General features: G+C 41.8%; 1 protein-coding gene across 1 annotated transcript in view; it reads left to right on the forward strand.

Annotated features, from left to right (window-relative positions):
- Positions 1 to 581: 581 nt before the first annotated feature.
- Positions 582 to 25,916, forward strand: part of spen (spen family transcriptional repressor) — a 28,979-nt gene continuing 3,644 nt past the window's right edge. Inside the window, exons 1-11 of the mRNA XM_030056026.1 lie at positions 582 to 664; positions 3,346 to 3,666; positions 11,334 to 11,948; positions 15,651 to 15,808; positions 16,400 to 16,600; positions 16,690 to 16,841; positions 16,962 to 17,087; positions 17,238 to 17,351; positions 17,434 to 17,547; positions 17,709 to 17,809; positions 17,926 to 25,789. Coding sequence (XP_029911886.1) covers positions 582 to 664; positions 3,346 to 3,666; positions 11,334 to 11,948; positions 15,651 to 15,808; positions 16,400 to 16,600; positions 16,690 to 16,841; positions 16,962 to 17,087; positions 17,238 to 17,351; positions 17,434 to 17,547; positions 17,709 to 17,809; positions 17,926 to 25,789 — 9,849 coding nt within the window. The remainder of the gene's footprint in view (positions 665 to 3,345; positions 3,667 to 11,333; positions 11,949 to 15,650; positions 15,809 to 16,399; positions 16,601 to 16,689; positions 16,842 to 16,961; positions 17,088 to 17,237; positions 17,352 to 17,433; positions 17,548 to 17,708; positions 17,810 to 17,925; positions 25,790 to 25,916) is intronic.

Genomic DNA, 25,916 nt, shown 5'->3' on the forward strand with positions numbered 1-25,916 from the left:
TCTCCATTGTATTGCTTCAAACGACAAGATCTAAATTTGGCCTCACTCAGGCAGAGGTATGAAAAGGACTTCACCTTGCCATACCCACTGACACCCATGGGATCCTCCTGTGAGTCAAACCGTCTCAGATGTCAAAGCTCCAACAGTCAACCAGGGGTTTTCTCGCGCATGCGCACATGGACTAGACGATCTCATCGGGGGGAGAAAAAAAAAGTTCACACACAAAGCCACGCCTGCGCGGTGTGCCTCTCATTACGACCGAAGTTGCTGCATCTTTTTAGGAAGCTACAAGCTTTCTTTCGACACCCAAAGGTCGCATGGTGTCAGGGACGCGCCTAGTCACGGGAACAGTTTCGGGGCGCGTTCACGAGGTGCAAGATCGCGCTTTTAACAGTGAAGAGTATCAAACAGCGTGCGGGGATCCAACCTAATGGTTTACATTGGGTCATTACGACCAGCCTATGATTTGCGCGGAGTATTTTTTTCGTCCGGCGTTTATTTTGCAAACCAAATCTATTTTGCACGGGAAGAAACTGACATAGCAAACTCATCTGTATGATCGGGGGACAGGAGCACACAGTATGGTCCGGGAAACCAGACATTTATGGGTGGGAAATTTACCCGAAAATGTGCGAGAGGAGAAAATCATTGAGCACTTCAAGCGGTGAGTAGAAACACAGATGAGCGGTGTGTGTGTGATTTGCTAATGTTAACACCGAGACCACAGCCAGCATCTCTGTTGTGTCACATTTAATGAAGTCAGGATGAAGCAGGAGGTTCCCCCTGTAGCCAAGCGCTATTTGGCAACTGTGCTGTCAGCTCTCCATAACCAACAACACACCACTGGCTTTCAGCAGTGGAGAAACGGCTAGCACGCTCCAAACAACCAGCTAGCTGGCATATGGTTTTGGCATTTTGGCACGGTCGCGAACTTGCACGTCGTAACTTGTCGATACGCTGTAGTTTTACCTGCCCTTTTTTGTAATATGGCTGTTACGGAGCTTCCCCACCTGGTAGCCGAGGCACACGCTTTTCAGTAGAGTAGGTGCCAAGCAGCACACCGTCAGTGTAAACAAACTTTAGCCCTACCCGACGAGCTGGGCTGCTGCTCCTTAGCCGTATACAAGATGTGCATTTAATAGTCCGTACCTTGGCATAGCCGTCAGAGAGGGTTTTGACACCCACGGTGAGTGTTTTCTGGCGCCTAACACCGGTGTTTCTCCTGACTTTCTGTGAGTTTGTCACGGATTCCCTCGACACGTGCATTTTTGGCAACAAAGTGTGGTTAATTAGCCTACTTATCTGCGCGTCGAAATGCTTCATTTAACAAACCTGTAACGGAAGCTTCTTTTTTTATTTTAAATTTAACCGTTCAGTGAAACATCAAAGGTGAAGCGACATCACGCCGCCGTCCTCGCGGCAACATTGTTGCAAACCGGCTGCACTTCTCGAGCAGCGTGCAGCGTTACGGACGTGCAACATTGTAGCATCGATTACTCTCTGTGGGCGAAAGTAAATACACATTGTTTATGCTACATTGTAACGTAACCCCCACTCCCCCGTGCTGCTCAATTGTATAGCCTAAACGGAACAGTTAAAATCCAGCAGCACAAATCATCATCACCCCACGTAAGATCTATATTTTTGTTGAGCTCGTGCTACATGTTCTGTTGGACATATGCTACTGAAGCAGAGTGCATTTCTCATTTTGGGGGGCTCTCGACCTCTTTGTTTTGTTTGCTGAAGCGGAGGGAGAAAAAAATGTAAATATGAATTTTTGTGTGGCTTGTCACGGTTGTCTGCGCGCTCCCCGGGCTCGTCGTTGCTCTGCTGTCAAGGAAAAGCAGCCCCCCCCCCCTCGTCCGTATGTGCAAGAGGAGAATGGTCTGCTGAAAAAAAAACATCATAGCTCACCTATATCACTACGCCTACCCTTTACCAGTGCTGTGCGTCGCCACAACGGACCGGAGACGCTAAAAACATCATAAATCATACGACGTTTGTCCAATAAAACATAAAGTCGAAACGCACGGGTGTCCTGCAGCATACACCGAAACACATAACTCTTGTAAATAGCACATAAACGGACTAATTTTGTTCGTTTCGCTCCCTTTCTCTCATTATTTGGTGGAGGGATACTGTGTCTCGACGTGCCAATAACGAGGAGCCGCGGTTTGTGTCTTGCCATACAACCGTGCAAAACACTTGATAACAGGCTACACATTGCCCATTATTTACATGAGCCTGTTAAAGATGCATAAGTTGGGGGCATGTTAACTGGCACTATGTTAGAAGCAGTGGGGATAGCAGCAGAGAAACCGTGTCGCGGAGCCCTTTTTCAGCTGCCGCCTCAGCTCCAGTGTTAACCAGAGGTAGTCGGAGTATGCAGGTGCATGACAGCCCAATGTGTGATAGAAGTCATTGAAGATGGGGGACGGCAGAATGAGTAAGCAGTGTGAACAGCTTTTCTAAAATGGCGTCGGAGGCTATTCAATGTTGGGAACTGGCATACCAATAAATTTATGGGCACCCTACTGTCTCTTTCAAGCAAGTGAAAATAGTCCTCAGAAAGATTTTTTTTTTAATCCCTTTGACTTCTTGGGGGAAAAAGGTGATGTGAGCTTTGCAATTCTATATCTTACAAAGCTCATATAAAAAGAATAGGCTACCCATCAATCATGACATCCATCACTAATTTTCTCAGTTATAGGCTTACTAATGAAACAATAAAATGTATGCACTCATACATATTTGGAAAAAAGAAAGGGAAAAAAGCTTAGCTTAAGCACTTATTTTTCTTGTTGGGAAAAGAATAAATAGGCTCTATATTAAAAGATGCAAACCTGCACAAAAGTGGTTCACTTACAGTCAAACAGAGGGAGCCCTAGACATGCATAATGTATCTGGATTGTGGAAACCTACAAACAGCGAACCAGGAAATGTCACGTCTCCTTGCATTCTGCACCAGCCTCATGTGAACGCTTTCACTAGCTTCAGAGAGCACCTCCCCCCCTCAGGAAAATACTTGAGGCATTGTAGGGAAATGTATGCATTTATTAACATGTAATGTGCCAAGGTTACCAGTCCAGTTGCTGGGTTACTGTTGCCTCGCAAGTAAACACCACAGAGTAATAAATCACTCGCAAAGCCATCTTTCTGGGTTGAATAATCCCTCTCTAATGACAACACTATGCAACGTGAAAATGATGGCATCATTAGAAAATGCATTAATTTGAATTGAAACCCATGCTTGGCCAGTTCTTTAAAAATTCAGATATAGGCTAATAATGCAGCTGTTTTACACCAGGTGATCATCTTGTTTTCCTTCCATTGTTCCCTCTATAGATATGGACGGGTGGAGAGTGTCAAGGTCCTCCCTAAGCGGGGGTCAGAAGGTGGAGTTGCAGCCTTTGTGGATTTTGTGGACATCAAAAGTGCTCAGAAGGCTCACAATGCTATCAACAAGATGGGGGACAGAGACCTGCGCACTGATTACAATGAACCAGGCACAATTCCTAGTGCCGCGAGGGGGCTGGACGATAGTCTGTCCTTAGGCTCTCGTGGCCGGGATGTATCAGGGTTCACGAGGGCGGCAGGGGGGCCGGTGTACGGGCCCCCTGCCTCGCTCCACAGCAGAGATGGACGCTATGAACGCAGACTAGACGGGTAAGTGGACATAGTTTCTCTGAAGGCAGGGGGAACCTTGGTTTCTTGGTAAACACCTTACCCCCAAGCATCTTTCCACCATCTGTTCATTTACTTGTTTGGGGGTTAAAGAGGAGAAAAGGGAGTTCATGCTCAGGAATGTAATCTTTTAGGGATCCACTGTAAAGTCCCCAGAGTGTTGCCATCACTCTTGGATTCACACTTTAAGGTAGACACCAAGATATATCATAAATGAGAGCATGTTTGTACGTTCCGCACACAAATGTAGCTGTCACTTGTTTGAATAGTCAATAGGGTAAATGGCTTTTGGGGATTATCTTTGTGAGCTTAAACATCTCTGTGAGGTGGATGTATCATTTGCGGAAAATACGGGGCAAATATTGGATATCGTAAAAATTCCCAGGATTATTGGAGATTGCTGGAGAGAGAGAGAGAGAGAGGGAGAGAGAAAAAGAGAGAGTGGTCCAGCGGCCATCCCTGGGATTCCCCTAATCTGGATATACCGTGCCTTGCTCGGTGGATTAATATGTCACCCTTATTATAATCATGTATCAAACCAACCAAGAGCACACATTTATACATTTAAGACATGCCAAGTATTGTTTGGATTAGTCAAATTGGGTTTTCAGTGATTGGGTGCCTCTCCTGGAGGTGTTCACTTCTCATGGTCTGGAGTCATGTGGATAACCTACCCAGGATATGTATACCCGCTGTTGGATTAATACCGGCCAGACTTCCAAAGGATATGCTATCATGCTAAAGGTATGGGTTGTTTTTTCTTTCTTTTCTTTTTTGGTTTTGTTTGGGATTATGTCTGAGATCAGGGCATTACACTTTGAGGGTTGGGAGACCTCTGCTGGTGATCCAACTTCGTAGACAACAGAAACGGTGAGCAAATGACTTTTTTTTTTATTTTAATTTTTTGTTTTTGTTTTTTTCTTCTTCATGATGATTTTTCTGGAGATTATTTTTTGCTTTTTAAAGTCAGACGTGCACATGTGGCGTGGACGATCACAGGACTATGTTTGGATCATACAACTCAAAGAAGCAAGGTGGAAATTTGTGACTTGAAACTGGTGCCATCGCTGTCACTGGAGATTATTTACCTCTTGTGGATTACCTCACCCTTCTTCAATCTGGAACTATAATAAACTGTCCTTGGATACAGTTGCAGTCAGAATCAGAAGCCTGTGTGGTGCCTATGAACTGCATTTAAAATCTTTGCACTGATGTAGCCTAGATTTGGACTGCGTGCAGGCTCTTCTGCTTGTGAAGGAGAATCATGGATAGACTACAGACATGAACATCTGTGAGCTTCAAAACTGCCACAAATTTTTCCCCCTGGGAATGAATACAGTGCTGAAGGTGAACAAGAACATGGATTACTGGTAAAACACATCATCTTTCCCCTGAATATGCGTTGGCCAGAAGTTTTTTTTCCCCCTCTGCCGATGGAATTAGACTTTTTTACTGCTGTGCAGAGTGTGATCAAAGCGGGACGTGCAGGACTTTTACAAATGAAGATGAAAGACTTAATTTTCCCACCAGCTTCTGCTGCTCTACAGATTCACGGCTGTTGTGGAATCAGTGAAACCGTAGCTCACTGAAGATGAACTCCTGGATACCACTATTTTACTGGACTCAAAGTGCAACATTGACAGGATTTTTGTACTCATTTTCTACATTAATTTTTGGATGGATGTACTGCCACTGACTTTTTCTGTTGTACAGAGCATCAAGCTGGATAAGGACAATACCAAATTTGATGAATATATTAATTTTAATTAACATTTCGACTCTGGATCGTCCATGCACCTGGTCCCCTGCCATGCTGATGAGGATTATGTTTTCTAACATGAACAGTTTTGCTTCAATTTTTTACCCCCACTCAACAATTTTTGCCCATTTTTTTGCTCACAAAGTTCTATCTCCCTAGATTGTATTTGGAATTATAGGTCAAGTTACCACTCTCTCAAAAGGTTGGTATGTCCTGCCCTGTGTATTTTAGCTGTTCTCTCTAACCCCTTAGTTTGAACCCCTGTCTCTCTCCATTTTCCCCACTAACCGTAGTAGCCGGTAAATAGAGTGTTATTACTGCCTGTTTGTCTGTATGCAGACTCTGTACCTTCCCTTATATTGTTTTTCCTTTCTCCTCCTCCTCACCTTACCCCACTCTCAGCTCCTAACCTCTGCTGTCCTTACACTGAATAGCTCGATGTTGCAGGCATTTTTCATCTGACAAGTGATCAAACTGAAAAATGTCCCTATTTATATATAAGGCTGGTTTAGTGTAACATGAAGATTGGAGCTGTGGACTGTTGTATTTATGTAATGCACATTTTTTAATGCCTTGATTTTTATTTATTTATTCATTTTAAACTGGTGAGACAGAATTTACTGCGCACCATATTAAGGCAGCATCATATTCACTCTCACAAATCTGCTTTCTAAATCCAAGGTTTGTCAAGGTCAAAGGTGATAGATGATATTCTGCCTCTAGTTTAATCTTGCCGTATGTTAGTCAGGCTTTAGCTCCGTCCTATCAATATTACATTTTCCCCAGGCTCCTTTGTTTCCAGTTGAGCAGAGTAAAGCCTCAGTGACAGGGATCTAATGTAAAGCTTGCCACGGGGTGCACTGTCAAAATTTGAATGTCAAAAATGAGCTGGCAGCCAGATATGAAAGCACAAAAACACAGCGACACTGTCAGCTTGCATGGCAGTGTTTATCATTAAAGAGACCCAGTCCTCATTTTTTAGGGGTACATTTTAAATATATTTAAAAAAACAAAAACATTCCTCATCATTTAGGAAGGTTGTTTTGAATAACAGAATAATAAAAGAAACACATTACTGATGTAGATGACTAAGAAAATACAAAAGACACCTTTTAATGTAGTGATTGCATGTAATTATACGTTCCTATAATGTCAGATGCATTTAGCATGCGCTACAGAAGAATAATATAATGAAATAATAGAAATTCTGACCAAAATGAAGCTGAATTTTAAGATCCATGAATAATGTAAAAATCTGTGTTGTGCAAAGTGAAACTGAAGGCTATCTATTGACCAGTAAGCTTGTGCAGCCAAATTAGCATTTTTGAGAGCATCTAGGGGTCAAGGTAATCCATCAATTTCACAGCAGATTTCATTGTGCCGTAGATGATATTCATGAATCCTGCACACAAATGATTAAATCAAATAAGCTGAATTTCTCCCCACCCTGATGTACTTATGTATGGTGCAGTGAAATATAGACACGGGTTCACCTAAAACCATTTTATCCTTCACAGCCAGTGGAGTATGTGCATGCAATCTTTTGTTCTGGTGCACAACGATATGTGTTTTGGTGGATGGACTCAACAAAAGACCGTGCCTCCATCTGTGATCTGCAGGCTACATATGCAGACAATCATTGATCAAAATTTCTATTATTATCCAGATACAGCACAAAGATTGATCCTGTAGCTACTAAAATCCAGCAATTTAATGCCATTTGGTAATTTTTGCCCGAACCAAAAAAGTGTAAAATAAAGTTAATGTCCTTGCATGTATGGAAAGATGTGAAATATATTTCAGAATTATGATATTTTTGGCTTCTTAAAGGGGTAGTTTTAAGATTTTAGTAGGATTAGGTTAAATTAAGGTTTAAGGTTAAGGAAGTCCTCAAAGTATAGATTAAAAAGTGTGTGTGTGTGTGTGTGTGTGTGTGTGTGTGTGTGCGTATTTGTTTGTATGCATTTTGTAAAGTGTACCAGGCAGGTTGTGGATCTTAAGAAACTCATCTTGTGGATCATTTACCAAGTAGGGATGGGATAGTAACAAGTAGCCCTATTACTATGTGTCACTATAAAAAACAATAACGATTTTGACATTGCCCTTAATTTTTTATTACCATGACCACCCTGATAACATGCAACTCACTGGCAGTCAGAATAATGCAGTGTTGTCCTTTAGGGGGTCCTCAGCAAAATGAGGAGCAGTTTAATTTCACAATAATTCACTTGTAATTATGATACAAAATGTATAAGTATTTTAACATTACAGTTTACTCTCATCATTTTGAACCTCTTTGTCAGTCTTCAATTTTGACATCTTAGCCTATTAAAAAAATAGACTGGAGCACGATGGTTTGTAGACTCGAATCACTTTAGCATGAGAGATGTTTCGGCGGATATCTTTTGTCATAGGTGTAAACATGCAAGCTACCTACAACATTATGACAGCTAAGCAGCACAAACCAAAATCTATTTTTATATCAGGGTCCATAGGGTAAAATGACTAAAACGACTAAAGATAGTCGTAACCGAAGTGGAGGTAGTCATGCTCTGAGCGAGAAATCAACGCTACTAGCATTACCATCAGTGCTGTCAAATCCTCCTCCTAAGGTTTTCATACTATCAAGATAGTATCATATATTGAGATAATTATGGCCAAGAACATTGTGCAATAAAATTTTCATATCAATACAGGCAGACACCTGTAAAAAAGAAATGCTGAGCACGATGCCAGTGTTGTAGTTTTTGAGAAGTGGCAACAGTCTCTAGTTGGTATTCATATGTAACTCATTTTGCTTGGTTCCTTAAACTATATTTAAGATTCAGGTCAAGCCATTTTGACAATAATGTTTTAGTTCCATAAAACTGTCAAATATCTGGGTGTTGGAGATTTTATTTTGAAAAACTTGATTTTGTAAATGTTTCAAGAACCACTGAAAGATTGTACTTTTGCATATTCTTAATTGTTAGCTTGTCTGACAGAAAACAAAATTCAGAGTTGAGGCCTATTTATTTTTCCTGTAGACCATCTGTCATGGTATGGAGTACAAGCGCACAGTGAAACAATGGTAAATGGCAGGACTAAACACTAGTAGCAACAAATAATCTGATCAGCATCCTCTGAATGTATATAGCTGGAGAAAGCTGTAAACCGTACACAAGGAAACAAGGAAAAATGTGCAAATATGCACAATGCTCTGGTCCTAAAACTAATAAGAAAAACATAGTTGTGATATTTTTTCTCTCTGTCTTCAAGGACAGCAAAAATCTTCGCACATCTATTTCTCGGGCAGGTGCGTCGGAAAGGGACAATTAAGTCCAAAGTAATTGAAGAAAAAATTCCCGCACACTCTGTCTTCAAGAAATGTATCGTGCCCCAATCGTTTTGCACAGAACGCTGCTGCCACTTTGTCAATACGTACAGCAGTAGCTTGCCACTACCCTGCACACGTTCAGGAATAGTCCTTCAGGATTTTCCAAATAATTCTTTGCAGATGGAGCAACAGTTTAGCAGCAAGGAAAAATCAGTGAAAATTCTTGGTTGGTCTGAAGCATTGAAATATCCAAAATAATTAGATGCTTTAATTAATGATCAAGGAAAAGTTCTTCTGCAGGGAAACAAATGGATTATTTGTGCTTAACTTCAGATGAATTTAACAAGGCACTTTTCTCATACCTGACTTTATACATGATTACATCAGAACAGTCTGAATTCATAGTGGAGAGAAGACGAGCCTACAGTTTTGTTTTAAACCTGTATTTTTATCTCTCTGTAGGAGATTTTGAACATTGTCTTTTCATTTACCATAATACTTGACATATTTGATTTTAAAACTACAGCATATATTGTTACTGGAAAGTAACAAGTAACATCTTACTAAATGTACACTTGGCAACAGTGCCAGTGGATTTCTAGAAGTATGTTGCCCTATCTATGACAGTAGGCTCTTCAGAATTCGAGATTCAGTACTTAATTGTCATGTATCTCTGTAACTCTTAAAAACAGAAAGAGGTAAAAAAACAAAAACAAAAAAACAAAAAAACAAAAAACCCAGCACATAAAAGGATATCAATCGTAATAGACATTAAAACATCTAGATAAATATATTAAACAAAATCAACAGATCCATGCATCCCTCCATGCACTCATTCTGCCCAGAAAATCAGTGTAGCACACCACAGACACGATCCTCTCCAATGAATTTACAGGCTCTCAAATATCTCATACTTTGTCAGTACAAATCTGTACTCTGTGTTATTCATTCTTGCATTGGTGCGCCTCTGGCTGAAAGCTCACCTAATCTGAAAAGGGGTACATTTAAGTCTTCATATAAGGGTGCATGATATCAGTTTTATCAACATGTGCAATAATTCCATAATCTGACTATCCTCTGACTATTTTATTTGCCTTTGTCCGTATCTCAGTTGGTTTGTAGTGTCACATTTTGCTGTTGCTAAAAAACTGAATTACTCAAATCCCATATTTAAATATGTAACCAGTAAGAGAGAACTAAAGGTATCTACGAAAAATGCTAAAGGCTGAGAATTGCATTGTACATCAAGATACAAGAAGTTTCAAGATGAATATAAAAAGATCCTCTCAGTCTCAGCTTTTGAAATAGGAATAATTTCTTTAAGATAAATTGTATGTAAAAGTCTATGCTTTCTCTTTCTAAAATATAGAAGAGAGTTTAAGTACAGTATTGTTTTTCCCCGTGATCGTACATTCAACTTGAAGGTGCCAGTGTGTTAAGAGTTTTGATATGTTATTCTATCCAACTATACTCTGCCCTCTGTTGGAACAGGATAGTGCATTTGTCGATGCAATGTAATTTTAATTCAAACAGCAGTAATTTGTGTTCTGCCATGGGGGGAAAGGTAGAACACAGCAATGTTCAGTTGCCAAGTTAAAACTTTTGATTGCTTGATTCGCTAAGAGGATGCTCAAATCAGAGCTTCTGTCAGAATTTCCATCCTAACACAGTTTCAGATATAAAAAATATCATTCTAAGACCCCTACACTTAACCATGAATACAGGTCCTGGCAAGCTCATAATTGACACATAGGCAGGCTTGTAGAAAACCACCAAAACAACCTCTTTAGTACTTGATAGCAGACTTTTTTAAGCACAAATCTCTGTGATGTCCTGAAATGAATCCCTAAATTATGCTGAATGGACCAAACATAAGCTGTGCTATTTTTGAAAAATCTCTTAAGTGCCATAAGTGGTTTATATGATTTTTTTGTTTGTTGTGCATGTAATAGAACATACTAGTTAATTATATGGTTAAGACTGAAAAGAAAAGAGATGTGCAAATTGTTGCACACCTAACAGTTTAGGGGAAAATATCAATACTTGCAGAAAAACAGTCCGAAGCAAACCGAGAATCCAGTGTTTGGATGCTTATGTTGACACTTCTATGGTGCAAGAAATGCATGAATCAGTTAGTCTACTTTATTGTCATTACAGACATCTTTTAACTTTGGTATCCTTGCAGAATGATCTGATTCCATACCATTAAACTACCAAATTGTAAACAGCAATCTCAATTGAATGCTCAAGTAATTTCAATCAATTAGACATTTTAATTCATTGAAACAATTACAAAATATTTGTTAGAATGGTAGCAGAAATGCTTCAGTAGGCTGGCAAAGAATTCTTTTTAATGCATGAAATATTAAAACCCTTCTCAAAATGCTTCCGTGCCCTGTCTTTCCACATTTTAATAAAAAATACAAACAAACAAAAAAACCCCACCAGAGATATTTGATGGTTTTCACTGTTCACTGTCTGATGCTAGCAGCTGTCACGCTTTTGTCAAATATAAGTGTAATGTGATATTCTCTCTCTCTATTTCTTCCCCTCATCCCTCTCCCTGTTACTCAGAACTGCTGAAAGTCGGGATCGGGCATATGATCACAGTGCCTATGGACATCACGATCGTCCTGGAAGCAGTTTTGAACGCCAGCGGCACTACGAAACAGACTATTATCGTGATGCCAGAGAGAGGACTCTAAGCACACCTGGGAGTGGGTCTGGTACTTCGAGTGGAAGCAGTACAACAGTCTCAGCGGGAGTTGGTGGAACTATTGTTGGTGCTGTTGCTGGCAATACTGGAACAGGTGGATCGGCAGGGACCGTGACAGGAGGAAGTGGAGGATCTACATCTGGTGGAGTAGGCTTCTACCGCTCCCACAGCAGGAGCCCTTGTCGCTTTGAGACGCCAGAGCCTCGCTATGAGTCTCGTGCCAGGGAACCCTTTACTTTGGCAAGTGTGGTTCACAGGGACCTTTACCGAGAGGAGAGGGGTCGACGTGGGGAGCGTTCATACCGCCACAGTCGCAGCCGGTCTCCACACTCGACACATTCGAGAAACCCCTCTCCTCAAAGACTGGTGAGCCAGGCCACCCGTCCTCCACGTTCCCACAGTGGGTCTGGCTCTCGAAGCCGGTCATCCAGCTCTGACTCAGTCAGCAGTACCAGCAGCAGCACTAGTGGCAGGTAAGTGAAATTACACCCTATAATTTCAGAGTCAATGTTTCTATGCTTGTGCATCCCACTCTTAAAGATTTTTTTTTTCTCCACAGTCTTGACAGATGACCATTATAGACAGAGTGTATAAACCAAACTAAATGCACCCCAAAAACCCAGTCTCCCAGGCTGCTCCTAGGGCTTTAATCTTATTCCGCTCAATGGGAATCAGCAAACCAATCGCCATAAGGAAGCGTTACTAACTCAGTGCCAATCAAACTTTGTGCACACACACATGCACTACTACTGGGCATGTTCACTTCCCCTCAAACAAACTTATCTTCATTCTGTGTAGCTAAGGCACTTCAGCTCATCTTTCCACAGCTACAGAATGGCAGAAAGGGGAGCTGTCATGCCAATTTCTGTTTCCTCCATTGCATCAGAATTGGAGCCTGTGGGTGGGAGGGACTTGGAGGAGGTACTGAATCTTTGGGAGGCTTGGGACAGCTCTTTGTTTTTAAAATTTTGATGCAATTTTGCCCATTCTACAAAGTTACCTATGTAAGCCTCTGGCACTTTTTCTCACAATTTAGATGTTGACAAATGGTAATGTGTACCACGGTCACTTGTTGCTGCTGCCCCCTACTGTCAGCCTGGGGAGGCTGCAGACAACCACGTGGTTCCTCCAATACATCTCCCATTGCCAGACAGTTCTTTTAACTTCTTTTAACTTAACAGCAAGGAGGTTCAGTAGGTGAGTGCAACCCAGGTTCACACTATCTCTCTTCCCCTCCTCCCACTGAACAGGCACCACAAGCAAACAGTAGAAGTAGCTAGAGCAACAACAAGGACACACTCCTTCATGGTCTTCCTACCCACGACTGTGGCCAGTCATCCTCACAGGGACATCTGGCTAAGCCAGAGGCATCGCTGCCTGGAATCAAAACACCAAGCCCATCCTATTCCCATTTTCTGCGCATTTATAGACATCCATATTTGGCATAGGCAAACACCACACTGGCCTAGTTGAGGAATTCTTCAGCTTTTTAAATCCAGTTTTATTCATACTTCCATGGCTAAGAGAACCTACAAAAGGCACCTAAATTTAACAATTAATTGTCCTCCCAATTTCAGGTATGTTTTGTATTATGAAGGGATGAGCTAAATTTGTTAGTTATGATTAATACATTTTTAGACTTAATTAGATGTTGTATTTACAAAATATGTATTTGGGAAACAGCAAATACATGAATAAACATTCATTATTCAGCATTCTTGCTAACTCCTGTACATTTACATTGCACCTAACCTGCACTTGCTTGTACTTAATTGGAATGCTTTGTTCATTAATATATGCTGTCCCTCCCACATAAACAAATAGAAATAATATTAGTGAATAGTAATATAAATAAATGAGTTGATAATAAATGGAATAAAGAATTAAGATTGTAGGAATTGTTGAAATTAACAGCAATTTTATAAAACTGTTTTTTAAGAGAACAAGGACATTAAAAAAAGAACCAACGAAATTCTGCATTTTGCTAGTAAAAACATACTTTACACAAATTAGCTTTTGTGATTAGAATTTAAAGGGGAATACTCAGGTGATTGTTACATGTTCTTCATGCCATGTCAAGTGACATGTCAAGTGTCCTTAATAGACTTACAAAGACAAAGAAATAATTGTAATGGAGACAGTTATTTCCAGGGAGCTTTTAAAATTGACAGATTTAATTTTTTTCAGCAAGCTACTTTTGTCTTACAATAGGTTGTTGGTAAGAGAACTAATTGTATGAGTCTGATATTGGAAAATGAAACTATTGCTTGTAACTGCTGAAATGGCACACTTGGTTATGTCAGTTTTGGATCTGCATTGATTTGTTAGTTACAGTTTTGGATAAGTTGGTCCATTTTACTTCAAGCTAAAATGAAAATGTAGTCTCTCGGAAATACTGTAAACACTTGGGAAAAGGGTTCAGTAATAAATTAATATGCAGTCTCTAATCATCTCTGCTCTTCTTTTGGAGGAATGATAAGTAGCTAATTGTGTCTTGTCAATGCACAAGCTAGACAAGCCACTTGCATACAACATCCATAACTGCACTGCATGTGTCTGTGTGTCTGTGTCTTTGGTTTCCTTTACATTGTCTCACTCATGACATGAGTGTGAGTTTATCTTTAGATTTGGTGTAACAGTCATGTGCAGCTTTGGCATGCTAACATTTGTATTTGTACCAATAGAAAAATGAATTAATAAGCGAGGTTTGTACTTCTGAAAACACCAGTATGTTTATGTGGGGCTGCACTAGATGAGTAAGATCTGATGAGAGCAATTGACCTCACTATTTTTATACAAGCACCCCCCGCCACCACCCTTTTATTTTTTTATTATTTTTTTTATTTTTTTCGACATCACCTATGCACAGCATACTCTTAAAGGCTCTGAACACATGTAGCGACTCATGTGGTTTGATGGGGTAGTGCTATGGGGGGAAATTTTAGGAGACGGCTGGTATATTTTTCTCACTGCCTGCCTACCTCTGTGGATGGGTAATGGCTCCCCCCCCTCCGTGAGATCCAGTTGGAACTGGAAATTTCTGGCCAGTGCTGGCTGTCTGCCCACTCCCACAGGCCAGGCTCCGTCAGCAGCACTTCCGGGAGTGTCTTAGCACAGGAGGAGAAACCGAGAAGGAAACAAACAGCAGACAGCGTATAGAAGCGAGACAGGCATGGGAATGGAAAGGGTTTATCTGCTTTGAGAGGAAAGGTGCAAGAGACGGCCGTGAATTTCCCCCTCCCGAGTGTAAAACCATCTATAAATACGAGAGCTAGATGCACACCAGTACCCTATAAACATGAATTGGTAGAGAAAGGGACGTGTTTTTCTCCTTTTGAGAAAGACATTGCACACTTTTAGATTGGAAAGACACTTTCATAGTGTATTACAAATCTTATGCTTTTATGCAAATGCAACTGGTCTGCATGTGTATGTGCAAATTTGAAAGCTGTCTATAATACTTTCTTTAACAAAACAAGTCATCAAATTGTCTTTGTCAGCCTTTAATTGAGCCTTTCATCTGGTCACGTTTGAGTTGTTAAATTTTTTTTTTTTTTTTTTAACTAATATGAGCTTAAAGTTATATATCAATGCATAAACAGTAGATTTCAATCCATGAAAGTATTTTTTAAAAGGATCACAGAATTTTAATTAGTGGAGTAGCACTTAATACAGCAAATAGCAGTTGTGTATATTTGAAGTTTGTTATGGTTTGTTTACAGTGTCCAGAATGTAGCACGTGGCTTATAGTTAGCCAAGAAGAGAATCAGTTTAAAATCTGAATTATATCTTGGCTGTACAAATGCCATTCTTTTTGCGTTTGAAGTTAAGTATTGCTATTTGATTGTTGCGCTACAATGAACCTAGCTTGATAAAATTAATTAGGTTGTAAATGTCAACAGTCAGTTACAGTTGCACATTTCAACTACATTCCAACAACTTACAGCATATGTTGTACTTGCATATACAGGGTTTAAAGTTCTCAGGCTGATTTCAAGCATACAGCTTTTTCAGATTCCTAAAATACTTAATTGAATACAACAAACACATTCTTCCCTTGACAGAAAGGGCAGAAATTTTAAGCTGCTTTAAACCATGTATTTAGTAAATATAGTAAATGATGCCGACCACACAGACAGTTTTATCTCTACAACTGTTTTCCTTTCTTGCTACAGTGATTCTAGCAGTAGTTCGAGTGATGACTCCCCAGCGCGCTCAGTGCAGTCTGCTGCTGTTCCTGCACCTTCAGCACTTCCTTTATCCTCCCTTGACAAGGATGAACCACGTAAGAGCTTTGGCATCAAGGTCCAAAATCTTCCAGTGCGCTCCACAGGTGAGTTATAAGCTGCTCTTGTATCCAAGCACAACACGGTTTTTGCTTAGACATACAGGGTGTACATAAAGATTCTTTACAATTTAACAAATTTATTACAAAAGCAAATGAATAGACAAATCTGTGGAAATTATTCCAAAATGAGGAGTAGATATTTAAGGTTTTTTGCCTCATTTAATACACCTCTATATGGACACCATTAGTTGCACGAAGCACATCAAGATGGCACTCGATTTCTTGCCATGTTTGCTGTAGCATAGCCTCATCAATGGTGGCAATGGCATCAGTGATCTTGTGCTTCAGGTTGTTGATGTCCAATTTGATTAAAAACTTTGATAACCACTGAGTACATAGAACAAATGTGATTCACAGCTCATCAATTGCTGTTGTAATTGATTTTTTTAAATTGTAAAGAGACTTTGTGGACACCCTGTAGTATCGTAGTGTTTCTGCATGCCCCATAAATATTGAAACATTTTAGCAGAAATCATCACCATTGGCTGCAGTGGTAGCCATTGGCAGCACAATTACTTAACTGCAACACCGGTGGCACAGCTAACCAACAGTTAACATCTGAACTATTCCCTGCAGATACAAGTCTCAAGGATGGTCTCTTCCATGAATTTAAGAAACATGGAAAAGTCACATCTGTACAAATCCATGGAGCCTCAGAGGAGCGCTATGGACTTGTGTTCTTTCGCCAACAAGAGGACCAAGAGAAAGCCTTGGGAGCATCAAAAGGGAAGCTCTTTTTTGGCATGCAAATTGATGTCACTGCCTGGAATGGCCCTGGTAAGTTCTAACTGTATGGCTATATGACAGCACAGAGGCATGGTTACTGGCAAACCATACAGTGTTTATAATGACCACTTAATTTTCAGAAACAGAAAGTGAGAATGAGTTTCGTCCTTTGGATGAAAGGATAGATGAGTTTCATCCAAAAGCCACACGGACGTTATTTATTGGAAACCTGGAAAAGACCACCAGCTACCATGATTTGCTTAATATCTTCCAGCGCTTTGGAGAAATAGTGGTAGGTTGATGTGGAAAGGTGTATATCTGCATGTTACCATGCTGCACAATTTGAGATTACCATGCTTGTCATAGTTGTTGAAAATAAATTTCTCTTTATGTTCTCACTATGTTTCCAAAGGATATTGACATCAAGAAAGTGAATGGAGCCCCACAGTATGCCTTTCTGCAGTACTGTGACATTGCTAGTGTCTGTAAGGCTATAAAAAAAATGGATGGCGAGTACCTTGGCAACAATAGGCTAAAGGTAGGGTTTATCATGTACTGCATTCAATAATAGTACATGTGAGGATTAGTTCCATGAATTTACTTTAATCCTGCTTATTTGTTTGAATGTTTGATGTAGCTAGAACGATCAAGATCTGACATGTTATCCTATTGTGAATCCTTTATTCAGCTGGGCTTTGGAAAGAGTATGCCTACGACTTGTGTTTGGTTGGATGGATTAGCGTCAAACACCACAGAGCAGTTTCTTACCCGCCATTTCTGCCGCTATGGACATGTTGTCAAGGTAAGTCTGTTCATTGTCCCTTTTATAGTTGCCCATTGTCTCCCCTGTGGCAACATGTGACTAATTTTTTCTCACTCCACAGGTTGTATTTGACAGAATGAAAGGAATGGCCCTCATCCTGTACAACAACATTGAATATGCACAGGCTGCTGTCAAAGAGACAAAGGGATGGAAGATTGGTGGCAATAAAATCAAGGTATACAAAATCAAACTTGCTCTAAAATTCTCATCAATGCTCTGTGATCCAGTGTACTTAGTATCCCACATCACAGATTATAATAATTGCATTGTCTCTTTTCATTAATACTTCCTAGTTTCTAAATCATGTCCCTTTTGACTTTTTGTCTTCTTTTTCAGGTGGACTTTGCCAATCAGGAAAGTCAGATGGCTTTCTATCGTTCAATGCAGGCATCTGGCCAGGATATTCGAGATTTTTATGACATCCTCTCTGAACGAAGGTTTGTATAATCCCAGAAGAAAAATAATTTATCTACTACTGTCTTATGTTAAACCTACCATTGTTTCAATGATGAAATTATGACTTGCTCTTTCTTTTGATGTAATGCCTTGACAGGGATGAGCGGCGGACTCAGTACGAGTTTCAAGCAGAACGGCCGTATTATGAAAATGTACGGACACCAGGAACATACACTGAAGATCCACGTCGCAAATATCCTGCAAGAAGTCGTGAGTTCTACACTGAATGGGACCCATATCAGGGAGATTACTATGATCCACAGTACTTTGATGACCCACGTGAATATCGAGAATACAGAGCAGACCCATATGAGCAGGACATCCGCAAATACAGCTATTTGCAACGAGAACGTGAACGAGAGAGGGAGCGCTTTGAAACAGATCGTGGACGTGATCATGGGAGAAGGACAATTGAGCGTAGCCAAAGCCCATCTCATATTGCCTCTCGTCGTCCTGCCAGCCCCACTGCATCACCCTCCCTTTCTGAACGGATACCAAGTGACTCAGATCGTCGTATTTGTTGTCGATCTTCAGAAAGAAGTGGTAGCTGCAGTTCAATCTCCCCGCCCAGATTTGACAAGCCTGAAAAAGCACGAGCTGAAAGGTATAACAAAACTGATAAGCTTGAGAAGGATAGAGTTTTTGAAGTTGAACGAGGAAATGTGGGTGAAAAGGAGAAGCGGGCAGGGCGTAAAGATCGAGGGGACAAGGAGAAAAATGAGAAACAGAGGTTGAAGAAGCTCAAAGTGGCATCACCTGTCATCCAAACATGTGATACAGAACCTGAACATGAAAGAGATGTTAGCCCTGATTCAGCTCTTCGAAGTAAAAATAGCAAAGTCCAGAAGGAGGGCTCCAGCAAAGGAAGGTTAGACCTTATGCCTTGTGTGGTACAGTTAACACGTGTTAAAGAAAAAGAGGGAAAATTAATTGGTCATGCTCTTCCAGAAAAACAAAGACCTAGGGGTGGCAATGACAGTCCTAGGTTGGCATCACCTTCAGCTGATCAGAGGAGTCCTCCATTCCGCTCCGAGCTGCCAAAAAGTGATATAAATAAGCATGGAAAGTTGCCCAAAGAAAAAAATATGGCTAGTATGGTGGAGGTTGTTGACAAGGATGCTAAAATCAAATGCAAGAGACATGGAAAATCTGAACTGGGATTTGATGGTGGTGTTGCTGTGGATATTGACCGTTTAGCTGCAAGGAAAAGGCGTTTTGAAGACTCTGGGAAAACAGATCGACAAAAGAGAACCAGCGAGGAGGATATTGGTAGACTAGGACTTCGTAAACTATGGGACAGTGCTAAGGAGACAGACCCTGATAAGAACCTTGTGTTAAAGGGGATGCATAAGAAGGAGCACCGCAAGGACAACTGTGAGAAAATAGTTTCTATTAATAGTCCTAGAGATGAACAAGACTGTGAAAGAAACTCCATGAGCCTTACTCTGGAGCGCCAGTCACAACTTGGAGAGCTCACTGAAGATTCTATAGATCAATTAGACACTCCCTATCTGAAAATTGAATATGGGGCATCAAAAAGCCAGAGCACTTCAAGTCTCACAAAGATATCAGATGATGGCAGCCTTGATCTTGATGAATCAAAAGATCAACACAAACAGAGTTTGTCTGAAAATGAAGAAGAGGGCATAGGGCAGTGCAGAGACCCAAATGAGGGTGATGAAGGACCTCTGTCACACAATGACCAGGCTAATAGTTGTAAAAAACAAATGGAACCGTGTCGGTGGCTCCGACTTAAGCTTAGTGAATCTGATAAGTTTGCAAAATCTGAGAGTCCACAAGTTAATGAGGCTGAAGAATTTGATAAGGATTGTTTGGTTCATGATGTAGAAAAAGCAACTCAGGATGTCACAAATGATGATTTCCCTTCTTGTAAACGTAAAAAATTGGAGAATTTTGACTTTGAAATGGTCACTGCAAAACGAGAGCGCAACTTTGGTGGTTCCCAAAAGTTGAATGATGACACATATCAGAGTCTTACATCCTCAGTAGGTGCTGGACACTTTTCTGCAAATGAGGAAGATGAAACTGCCAAGATCTCTTTATCAGTTATAAACAAAGAAAGTAAGTCTTCTCCAACAGCAGATGATAAAATATTCTCACGCATTGAGTCATTAAAATACAATTTGGACCTGACGGCCGGTCATTTTCAGTCTCCTGACACAGAGCTTCCAAAGCTTAAGACAACATTACATGGATGTGATGAGGATTTACTGCAACGCTGGCAAAGACGGATCAAGTCTGATTCACTTAGAATGGATATGACCTTTCCAAGTGGCATTGTGAAACGTGAAAGCATCCGCAAGCGGCTTGGGCATGATTTGGAGCCTGGAGAGGTGCAGTCAGATTCAGATGATGATGGAGAAAACAAACATAACTCTCCGAAGTCCAATACCTCCCTGTCTTATATCCTCAGGGATAGAGAGGAAAGGATGACAGACTTGAAGCTTTCAGGCTCCTTAGAGAAGAATAAGTTTTATTCTTTTGCATTAGATAAAACTATTACTCCTGATACAAAAGCACTCCTTGAAAGAGCCAAGACACTGTACTCATCCAGGGAAGACAATTGGTCTTTTCTCCCCTCTCGCTTTCCAACCTCCCATAGTTGTTCAGATAAGGAGAAAGTTGAGTTAGCACCACGACCTATTCCCTCCTGGTACTTGAAAATGAAAAAGAAAAAGATACGTACAGACTCTGAAGAGAAGGTGCATGATAAAAAGGAGGAACTCAAGCCACAAGACCAAGAACGTCAGGAACTTTTTGCCTCTCGTTTTCTTCATAGTTCAATCTTTGAACAGGATTCACGCCGTTTGCAGCATCTTGAACGTAAAGATCAGGATTTAGAGACAGGAGTTGGTAGACCTCTGGCTAAGCCAGGTTCTACTGAGATGCAGCCTTTATCTGGCGGGGCTGACATTCCACAAGAGCCCATAGTGCTTTTCCATAGTCGATTTTTGGAGCTCCAACAACAAAAGGACAAAGACCATCCTCCACCGGATACTGAAAGTGTTGCTATAGTGGTTGAGATTAAAAGAGATGAAGCGCAGACCAGTGATAATGAACTGTCTAAAGTATCTGAGCCAGTGTTGAAAGTTGATGACAAATCAGTCAGCTCCTCACTAATCTTATCAGTTTCCTCATTTGTTCCTTCTCCTAAAGAGATGTCTTCACCAGAAAGGAAAGAAGTTATAACTCCATCCTCGGATCACTCTATGTCTGTTCAAGAAGAAAAAGGAGAAAATGTCCTTGAGGCATCCCCATCGCAGTCTTCTCCTGTGGAAGACTTGAAACCAGTTGCTCCTAAGCTAACTATAACCCCTCCACCAGTCCTTTCAGAGCCAGAAACCAAAATTGAGTCAAAAGTGGAGTTAATTGAAGCCAAAGGGAATATGGGAAATAGTTTGGTTGTGGGACATAACCCTCTCTTGGATGATAAGCCTCCTACTCCTGGTGGTTCCTTAAGTAGTTTTGAGGCAGAGACTGCAGAACTCCCTTACTCTGAATATCCAAAGCTTGCAGAAAAATCTGAAATAATTAAGACAGAACTTAAAACAGAGATTCAAGAATCAAAACACTTTGAGGAATCTCATAAAACTGAGTCAGACAATGATGTATATATGCCAGAGCTTGAGGCTGAAATAAAACCATTACCAAGCCGCAAACAGCCTAAAAACAAAAGGGCAAAGCCAGCTGTGTCGGTATTACGTACTCCACAACCTTCCCAAATTGCTGCCACTGAGAAACCTGCAACTCGAAAGAGTGAACGGATTGACAGAGAGAAACTCAAAAGGGCATCATCTCCTCGAGGAGAGATGTTAAAAGCATCATCTGAACCTAAAACCACATCCAAGTCACCAATTCATGCTTCAGATTTTGAACAAAATCTTGAGTCAAGCTTGATCCATGGGAGGACACGTCGCAGAAATGTACGCTCAGTTTATGCCACACTACATGAGGGAGAGCAAGCAGGCAAAGAGGCAATTGAGTCATCACGTTCTATGCGGAAACGTGGTGCTGATAAAGAACAGATGCAGCAAGATGTTCAGAATCCATCTGCTAATACAAGACGAGGTCGCCCACCTAAAAGGGGAGCTAAACGGGGGGAAGATGTATCACCGGTAAAAGGAGATCAGCAAAAAATGATGGAAGAAGACATAGATACAAGAGAAACTTCAACCACTGTGGAGGTGCTGAAAGCCACTGAGGGATGGCGTTCACCCCGCACTCAAAAAGTGCAACAACCTCAGCTCACTTCATGTGCTGGAACCTCAGTTAACAAGAAAGCAAATAGAATAGAGAAACAATCTGGAAGTGCTACGCCACCAGCTGAAGAAGCTGTTGATCTAGCAAGTATTGATGAATCAGAGATTCAATCTAAAGTTGATTCTGAACTTGTTGGTAAATCAGCAGAAAAGGAAGAAAACCCAAACTCCCCTGTGCACAGAAAGGAAAAAGAATTGAAAGATCACAGTGGAAAGAAATCTGCTGATCGGGATATTGAAAGAGTAGACCCCATTCAGTCAGAGAGGACACAACAGCCTGAAAAGAGTGTTAAAATTAAAACCCCAAGGTTGAAAAGAAATGCTAAGCAGCTCATTGAAGATAAATCACACAGCCTAAAAAATCTTGAGATCCGTGTAAGTGTTGATGATGTGAAAGGTTTACTTCGCTCAGAGGAAGATGAGCATGAGTCATTTGAAGCTGCTACTATTACAAAAACCAAACCAGGAGTACAAGAGAATGAAGAAACAAAGACTATAAGTTTCCCGAAAGAGGATAAACAGCTCAGTGTACAGCAAAAGGAGGAAACTATGTCAGAACCTGAACCTCCTGCTGATCCAGCTGCTGCTCTTTTAGCACGGCAGATGGAACTGGAGCAGGCAGTTGAAAATATTGCCAAACTTACAGAAGAGCAACCACCTCGACCATATAAGGAACCACCTTCAGCACGACCTACATTGCTGCCTCCAGTGGTAGTGGAGCCAGAGAATGAAGTTGAGGAGGAAAAGCGAGCTAATCCTGCAAGTGAAACTGAACTTGCAGCTGCTATTGATTCCATTACAGCTGAAGATATATCTACAGATGCAGATGGATTCACAGCTCCTCCTCCGTACACTGCTCTCATTCCTACCCCTGAACCCCTGATATCACCCTCTTCCAATGAGATAATGGAACCAGAGACACATATGGCAATTAATAATATTCTTGCAGCTGACCCGGATGATGGGTCAGTCATAGCAGAGTCCAAAGCAGCTGACCCACATGTTGTTGTGCCTGAGGATCCCCCTCTACCTGAAACACCCAAAAAAGTAGGGAAGGTTCGTGCAAAGACTCCAAAGAAGTCAAGGACTCGCAAAGGTGCAGCTAATAAGAAGGGCGACACTGCTGAAGATGTTTCAGAGCCAGAGCCCTCTCCAGTCAAGTTACCTGAGTCTATCCCAGAAGACTTAGAGACCATCAACTCCAAAGCTGTTACTGTTACAGCTGGAGCAGCACCAGCAGGCTCAGTGGTCACTGCTGTTGCAACTTGTAGGCGTGATGTTACAAGTGCTATGACAGTGGACACACCTAAGGAGGCAGAACAGCCTGCAGTTGAACAGCCTGTACCCAAGGAATCTGCCTTTCACTCAGGCACAAGCAACATTTCCAACTGTAAAAAATGTCCCCAAGCAGTGGAGCCATCCACCCCTTCTCTTGCCCCTTCTCCAGCCCACCCACCACCTCTATCCCAATTCAGTGTACCCCTACCACGCCCTGGCAAATTGTCTGTCTCCCCAGACTGGCTTCCTAGATCTGAAGAAAGTCGAATATATGTTGCTCCTTCATCTCATGTTACGGTGGTAACTCCCTCTGCTCCAGCAGTAGCTGCACTTGGAACACCTTCAGCCAATCCACCAATGCCTCCTGACACCAAGGCTTCAGATATTGATCCTAGCTCAAGCACCTTAAGAAAAATTCTAATGGAACCTAAATATGTGTCTGCATCAAACAGCAATGCTGTACCTACCACTATGGTAACATCTGTATTATCCGACCCTTCACGAATGTCGGAGAATGAAATTTCATCTGACACATCAGGTTTAAGACAGTTGCATCCTGAAGAAAGAGCACTTCTACCACAACAACCCCCACATCACAAACCCTCTCCGCTTACAGAGTCCCAGCATAACTGTGGAGAGAAAACCCAGCAGTCAGTCATTTCATCTCCCACTACCTCAGTAATAAGTCGAATTCCAATGCCTTATGACACAGAAGAAACACCACGGATTTCCCTAAGCAACCGAAATATTGGGCTGTCTATTCCCAAGCAGAAATTTAGATCAAACTCCAATGAGAATAGCCGCTACCATGTAGTGGATACAGTAGAAGATGTAACTAGAGGGCGCTCTGTTGTTGAGTCAACACCCTATAGCACAGGCACCAGTCCGGGCCTTAGGGTCAATACATCAGAAGGTGTTGTTGTTCTGAGTTACTCGGGTCAGAAAACTGAGGGGCCTCACAGAATGAGAGCTAAAATTAGTCAGATTCCCCAAGCTAGTGCTGGTGACATAGAGTTTCAGCAATCTGTGTCTAAATCTCAGATTAAGCAAGAGCCAGTGACCACATTATCCCAACCCCACACACCAAAAGGACCCCCAAATCCTGCCACTTACGGACACACAGGGGTCCTGTTGACTGGACAGTCTTATAACTCCCAACCTGTCATCTCCAGTACCAAGCAGGAGAGTCCTGGGCCTGACAAATCTGAAGCCATGTATCACACAGGATCCCAGGGTGGGGTGGTAAAGATGTTCCAACAGTCAGTTAGTACTCCCCAAGTGTTGATGTACAACCAAGCTGTAATACAGCAGCATGGAAAAAGAGGATCAGGAACCGAACCTCTACCAAAAAAGATGGAAATGGCCAAGACTGCTCAGCAATCTAACCTCAGCCCCGTCATGAGCCCACATCACCCATCATTATCTGGAACCCGCATGAGCCCCAGCCCCGGCATTCCAACTGATCGGGCAGTTCCGCACCTAAAGCAAGAACCCCAGTCTCCACGAACAGCTGTTCACTCCTCTTCACCCTTTGCCAAAGCCTGTCCTCCTAGTAGTTCTCCCATTGGAACGTCTGTGGTTTTGGGTCCTGGCATGCCCCCTATGTCTCCATATCACTCTAGTGTGCATCATCCACACGCAGAACAGTCGTCTGTCATAATTCAGCCTCATAGTGTCACTCAGTCAATTGCACATGAGGTCAGGTTGAATACCCCACCAATATCTGGAGTTAGCTATGGAAGACGAGCTGAATCCCTGCCATCTCCTCACCCAGGGCCTACACAGCGCTCAAACACACCTCAGCCCAATGTAATTCGAGACATGGTGCTGCAGTCTCACTCAGGCCCCCAGGGGTCAGTGCCAGGTAGTGGTGGCAGCAGTGGAAATGAAGAGGAGCCTAGACATTTTAACCAAGCCCTCAATAGGTCCTCTGTGCCCCAGCTCCAGTCAGATGTAATGATGATGCAAAGTGACCACCGAGGGCTACACCCAGGAATACGCTTGGACCAATACAGAGACATGCACCAGCGCATGCTCATGCACCAGCAACTGGGAGAGCAGGCCATTGCAGAGGCACGACAGTCTCGCACCCCAGAGGCTGGCACAACTTCATCTAACAGCATCTCTGGGCCATCCAAGAGTCCTGTTGTGGGAAAAAACCTGCCACTGACCGCAAGGGAGTCTCCCAAACCACTGGAAGGGAAGATGTCTCACCCACCTTCTACTGAGAGTAGGATCATGGGAGTCCATACTTCAAGTCCTGTTATGGTGTCCCCTCACCCTCAGGGTGTTCAGCTGATGCATCCAGGAAGGTATCGGGACATGCGCAGTTTTCCCTCACAGTTTTCAGGACATCCTTCGATGGGGCTGAACCTGGCTAACCGAGGCATAGGACCATCACAGGTTAGAGGATAAACACTTATATTACATAGCTTTCATCTGAAACATATTTTCATTTCTGACCTTTCTTTGAATACTTATGTAGAATAAATTTTCCTATTAACAGTTCACATTTATTGACACATACAGT

This window comes from Myripristis murdjan, chromosome 7, assembly GCF_902150065.1.
Source record: "Myripristis murdjan chromosome 7, fMyrMur1.1, whole genome shotgun sequence".
NCBI lineage: Eukaryota > Metazoa > Chordata > Actinopteri > Holocentriformes > Holocentridae > Myripristis > Myripristis murdjan.